This window comes from Caenorhabditis briggsae (assembly GCF_000004555.2).
Source record: "Caenorhabditis briggsae AF16 supercontig from assembly CB4, cb25.NA_096, whole genome shotgun sequence".
Classification (NCBI taxonomy): domain Eukaryota; kingdom Metazoa; phylum Nematoda; class Chromadorea; order Rhabditida; family Rhabditidae; genus Caenorhabditis; species Caenorhabditis briggsae.
In genome coordinates this window covers 4,391-10,734 of record NW_025543450.1, presented here as the reverse complement: position 1 = coordinate 10,734, position 6,344 = coordinate 4,391, and the positions used below count along the sequence as shown (strand labels likewise).

The 6,344-nt window shown below is 35.4% G+C and overlaps 1 protein-coding gene across 1 annotated transcript; it reads left to right on the top strand.

Annotated features, from left to right (window-relative positions):
• Positions 1-824: 824 nt before the first annotated feature.
• CBG24091 lies at positions 825-3,479 on the top strand (the record flags this gene model as incomplete). The annotated part of the gene is made up of 6 exons (XM_002648026.1): positions 825-972; positions 1,204-1,325; positions 1,378-1,623; positions 2,280-2,663; positions 2,731-2,821; positions 3,373-3,479. The coding sequence occupies 6 exons, from the start codon at positions 825-827 to the stop codon at positions 3,477-3,479; spliced, it is 1,098 nt and encodes a 365-aa protein (XP_002648072.1).
• Between the last annotated feature and the right edge of the window lie 2,865 nt (positions 3,480-6,344).

Here is a 6,344-nt window from a genome sequence, read left to right as displayed (position 1 = left end):
CTGAATTTCTGAATTTCTGTTTTTCCGAGTTTCTGAATTTCTGAATCCCTGAATTTCCCAATTTCTGAATTTCTGAATTTCTGAATTTCTGAATTCCTGAATTTCTGAATTTCTGAATTTTGAATTTCTGAATTTCTGAATTTCTGAATTTCTGAATTTCTGAATTTCTGAATTTCTGAATTTCTGAATTTTTGAATTTCTGAATTTCTGAATTTCTGAATTTCTGAATTTCTGAATTGCTGAATTTCTGAATTTCCGAGTTTCTGAATTTCTGAATTTCTGAATTTCTGAATTTCCGAATTTCTGAATTTCTGAATTTCTGAATTTCTGAATTTCTGAATTTCCGAATTTCTGAATTTCTGAATTTCTGAATTTCTGAATTTCTGAATTTCTGAATTTCTGAATTTCTGAATTTCTTTTTCTGAATTTCTGAATTTCTGAATTTTTGAATTTCAGCATTTCTGAATTTCTGAATTTCTGAATTTCTTTTTCTGAATTTCTGAATTTCTGAATTTCTGAATTTCTTTTTCTGAATTTCTGAATTTCTGAATTTCTGAATTTCTGAATTTTCGAATTTCTGAATTTCTGAATTTCTGAATTTCTGAATTTCTGAATTTTCGAATTTCTGAATTTCTGAATTTCTGAATTTCTGAATTTCTGAATTTCTGAATTTCTGAATTTTTGAATTTCTGAATTTCTGAATTTCTGAATTTCTGAATTTCTGAATTTCTGAATTTCTGAATTTCTGAATTTCTGAATTTCTGAGATTCTGAATTTCCGAATTTCTGAATTTCTGATTTTCTGAATTTCTGAACAAATTCCAGATGCGCTACGAAAGTCAAATCTACGTCCGTTCAATCCCGGCGGCTCCAGCGTGCACAAACTTGGAAAATCGAATTTTTACAGAGGAAGTTTTGGAAATTATTCCAATTGTACTACGACAACAGGGAACGCCAATTTCAGATAATCATGGTAATAGATGGAATTTGTTTCAAAAAATCATAAAATTTCAGCCGGAAAAATCATGATTTTTGGCCGAAAATGTGATTTTTTGGGTCAAAAATTGGAAATTTGAACCCAAAAATCGGTTCAAATGGAAATTAAGATGATTTTTTTGTCAAAAATGCGGAAATTTTTAGAAAAAATCACAATTTTTTTTCAGATTCTCTAACAGAAATTTCCAGAAAAATCCATTTTTTTCAGAATTGCTTCAAAAACTTCGAGGTTTCTGGAAAATCGGTGTGGACCATTTGTATAATTCAATAACTCTCACAGAGTTTGAACAAGTTTTGGACTTGTTTGGAATTAACAAACAGCTGATTACGGTAGGTCCTAAAAGTGAAATTTTAGATACTTTTAATTTTTAACTTTTTCCAGATAGTCGAAGATCCGGGCCACGATTCAGGCCGGACTGAAATGCGAGAACACGGTGGCTACAATAAAATTTTAAGCCCCGATTGTACAGTAATCCTTGACCCCTATCAGGCAGTTTTATACGTTTTTCAAGCACTGGTCCCAGGTGTCAATTGGAAGACTGAGAAGTGTCCGTTACATGAAAATTGTCTGAAAATGCTGAAAATCCAGATTTTGGAAGTTTTGAAAGAAATGACCGAAGTTAGAGAGGTAAATGGGTGAATTTTTCGAAAAAAGTTTTTTTTGTGTTTTCTGAATTTTTTGAAATCTTAGCAATTTTTTGTTTCAATTTTTGAAATTGCCTCATCAAGAGCTTCAAAATGAGTATAAACACGCCTAGGCTCCCCACTTCTGAGGCTAGAGCGCCAGAGAAGCGAGATCACTGCGTCTCTAGCCTCAAAACTTAAAGTGGGCGGAGCCTAGCCATGTTGGGGTTTATTTTGAAGCTCTCGATGAGCCAATTTGCAAAATTTGTAGGTGAATATGCTGAAAATTAAAAAATCGAGAAATTTTGAAAAAAATTCGAAAAAATTACAAAAAAATTTTCTAACATTTTTTTTTATTTTGAAATGTTTTTTCTCCCAATATCCGACAATTTGTGTTTTGTGTTAATTATCAGATTGAGCTCATTAAGAGCTTCAATCTAAGCCCAAACGGCGCAAGGCTCCGCCCACTTTTAGGGCCAGAGCGCCAGAGAAGAGAGATACACTGCGTCTCTAGCCTCAAAACTTAAAGTGGGCGGAGCCTAGGCGTGTTGGGGCTCATTTTGAAGCTTTCGCGGAGCTGATTTCAAAATTTTGCAGAATTTACCATCAAAACTAGTAGTTCTTGAGAAAAATTCAAAAAAAAAGTTTCAAAAATTTCAGAATCACTTCATTTCGCTGCGTTATATCATGAACAAAACGGTGACAATCAGAAAAATGTGCGAATTCTACTACAGTACCACTCGTGGGACTACTGACATCTTTCTCGTCAGTTTCAGCGGCGACGACACAATTTCAGAGGGCAAATATCGCAAAACTTGGGAATTTTTTGAAATTTCTGAATTTCGAAATTTCTTTCTGGATCTGGAAAAATCGATGAGCAGCTTGCCAGTTTGGATGGCAAGAGTTTTTATTCAGATCGGATTTGCTGAGCAATTTTTTAAAGAAGAGCAATCTGAAAATTGTCTAAGAATCCAACAAATATTGGCGAACTGCCTACTTTTTCTGGTGCCCAAAGACAGGACTACGGTAACTGAGCAATTTTTGGTGAGTAGTTTTTTTTTGGATTACTGTAGATGTTGTGGTTACTGTAAAAATTTGGACTCAATTCCAGAATTCAATTCTCAATGGGGAACCTCAATTCTCATTGAATTTAACGGATTTGAAGCCAAAAAATGAGCCAGAAGAGCAAAAAGAATTGATTAGTGAGTTTTTGAAAAATTCAGAAATTCAGAAATTCAGAAATTCAGAAATTCAGAAATTCAGAAATTCGAAAATTCAGAAATTCAGAAATTCAGAAAATCAGAAATTTAGAAATTCAGAAATTTAGAAATACAGAAATTCAGAAATTCAGAAATTCAGAAATTCAGAAATTCAGAAATTCAGAAATTCAGAAATTCCAAAAAGCAGAAATTCAGAAATTCTTTGCGATTCTACATACAGTAATCCAAATATGAAACTACAGTAATTCTACTGTGCTACAGTAATCCAAAAAAAAACCAGTAAAATATCTCAAATTACTTGATGGCCTAACTTTTACAAGTTGAGTTTTCTAGGCCGCCATGTTGGTCATATACCATGGTGGCCTAGAAAACTCAACTTGCAGAAGTTCGGCTATCATGTTAATATGGGACACCAGGTATTAGGTCAATTGCGGATTACTGTAGGAATTCCGGAAAAGGACTCTGGACACCTTTTTAAAGCGCATCTTAAAATATTTTTTCAAACTTGATCGTTTTCAAAATCTCAAGTTCAGAAATTCAAACTACAGTAATCCTTCTGTTTAAAGGCACATACCGTATGCATGAAAACGGTCACATTCGACATCAGCTTCTTAGTAAAATGTGCTCTTTGCTCATGTGAATCACAAGTTTTCCAGAATTTTTCCATTTTCTGATAATCTGATTTATCGATTATAAAATATCGAAGGCTTGAATCCGATCGAAGATCATTCCAATATCCGTAGAAATTCGGCATAAAGGATAGTCCATTTGGACAGTCAGCTGTCCAGGAAGTCTGAAAATAATTTGGCTGAAATTTTCAGGCATTTTTCGCCCAACTAACCATAATATGATCCTCATCGCACACTATCCACATATCACTACATTTTATCACTCGAGATTTCGAATCATAGTACATTTTCTAAAAATTTCAAAATTGCAAGTTCAAAAAATTGCTGAAAGATGAATAACCTGATTTCTGAAACCTGAAAAAAGGCAAGGAGAAAAAATTCCAATTTTCAAAATTCTGAAAATTCAGAAAATTATTTTCATGAGAAAGGTGAAAAAAAGAAAAAGTGTATCAGCGGAAAAAAGAAAAAATATATACATAATATGATATTAAAAGGCAGATTTGGAAGGGATTGGAGCAGAAAAAGCTGTTGCCATGGAGACCGAGAAAGATAGAAGGAGCTAGAGAGACGCTGAGAAAGACTTCAAACCTTAAAAATTTATTTTTTCTAATACTTAAAATCTAGGCCATTACCTAAAAAAAATCTAGATCGGGACCAAAAAAATCTAGATCACAGCCTAAAAAAATATAGGTCACAGCCTGAAAAAAACTAGGTCATGACCTAAAAAACCTAGGTCATGACCTAAAAAACCTAGATCATGACATAAAAAATCTAGACCTAAAAAACCTAGATCATGACCTAAAAAACCTAGGTCATGACCTAAAAAATCTAGGTCATGACCAAAAAATCTAGGTCACAGCCTAAAAAAATATAGGTCACAGCCTGAAAAAATCTAGGTCATGACCTAAAAAACCTAGGTCATGACCTAAAAAACCTAGGTCATGACCTAAAAAATCTAGGTCATGATCAAAAAATCTAGGTCACAGCCTGAAAAAATCTAGGTCACAGCCTGAAAAAATCTAGGTCATGACCTAAAAAACCTAGGTCATGACCTAAAAAACCTAGGTCATGACCTAAAAAATCTAGGTCATGACCAAAAAATATAGGTCGAGGACCTAAAAATCTAGATCACAGCCTAAAAAATCTAGGTCATGTGCTGTCGAGTCCACGTGGCTATTCACCGACTCAACAACTTTAAGATATTCTGAGGACCTCTAAGCCCAGCCCACTGTGCTTACTCCTCAGAAATCTTCCTATTTCCCACTTTATTTTCTTTATTTTCCTTTGTTTATTAGTCTTTTATTGCTATCTCATATTCAAATTCCCGCCAATTTTCTCTCCCTTCGTGCAAGCGCGCCCTATCGTTGAGGTCTCGCCACGAAGGGGTTAAAGGCGCACACACACTCAAAACGGGTTTACTGGCCTATTTTCTATTCAGATTAACTGAGTCTTACACAGATTAACTGTGTTTTACTCAGTCTAATTCTAGTCTAGTAGTCAGTGCTGTTCCGTGACGTTTCCCTTCAGTTTGCAAGTCCGTCAACCTCGTTACTCATCATTATTCCTACTATTCCAATACTATAAGACCTCCGGCGATCCCCGATCGCCTTACCGGCCTTATTGGACTATCGGAAACCGCTAATGATGTGAGTTGATATAGATTTCCTTCTGAATAGACTAACGGCCAGTTCTGTGACCTGTTTCATGAGTGTTTTCCTTTCAGTGCTCTCATCGTGACCACTAGGAAGCGTGTGCTGTTGGGAACTTTGTCTATGAGAAGCGATAAGCTTGTCACCGGCAGGAGAAGGGTTTTTGTTGCCCAAGGCTTTTTGCCCCTTCAACTATTGATCAGTGATGTCCTTCTCGTCCGTCTCCAAGCCAGCCCGACTCCAAGGAACCCTCTTATTGACGATATATTCTCTTTATTAAATATATACCGTTCAATAAATGGGTCACTGATACTACTGTTGTTATTATTGTTTCTACACCGCTTATCTGCCCGCTCGTCGTCCCACTCCTCGCTACAGACATAACTAGTTCCCCTGTTACCGATGCACTTTCCCCTATTTTACCAGACAGCACGCACAAGGAGGTAGCTTGTTTCTCTGGAGCCGTCACGGGGAATCCAACACTCCCCAAGGTGACCCCTCTACATCATGACCTAAAAAATCTAGGTCATGACCTAAACAATCTAGGTCACAGCTTAAAAATTAATCTATGTCATGACCTAAAAAATCTAAACTTTCAAAATTTTATTTGTTCAAAAAAAAAATCACAAATCACAATTCGAAAAAAAAAACAGAAAAAAATCATGGGGAGCACAAGAAAAACATTATGAATTTCACTGAAAAAAAAATATACCAGAAATTTATCGGCGGGGGGTAGGAAATGAGCAAGAATTCTCGTTTTTTGAAGGGAAAGTTATGGGCAAAATTTAAGAGTTTTCAATTTTTAAACAAAATTTTAAAAAAAGAGACGATATGATGGTTCTTCGGATATTTTCAAATTTTCTGAGGGAGGGGCAAACATTGGTCAAAATTAGAGGTAGATGATTTTTTGGCGGAAAAAAAGAGGAAAAAAAAAGAAAAATCTAGAGGAAGAGAAAAAACTAAATTTCCTAACAAAACAGTAAACACTTGGGTTCAAGCGAGGGGGTCAGAAAGCGCGCCCCAGTAAATTTTTCAAAAATTCTCAATTCGCTGCCGAACTTCGTTGGCTGAGTATCACAGTTTTAAACGATGAGCGAGAATACGCGCGTTGCAACCCGTTGATTTTTAAGAAATAGATCATGATCTAGTTCAAACCCGCGTTCATTTTAAAATTATTAAATTTCTTCTGGCCTACGAGTTTGCTGGGGCGCTTTTTGTGACCCCCTC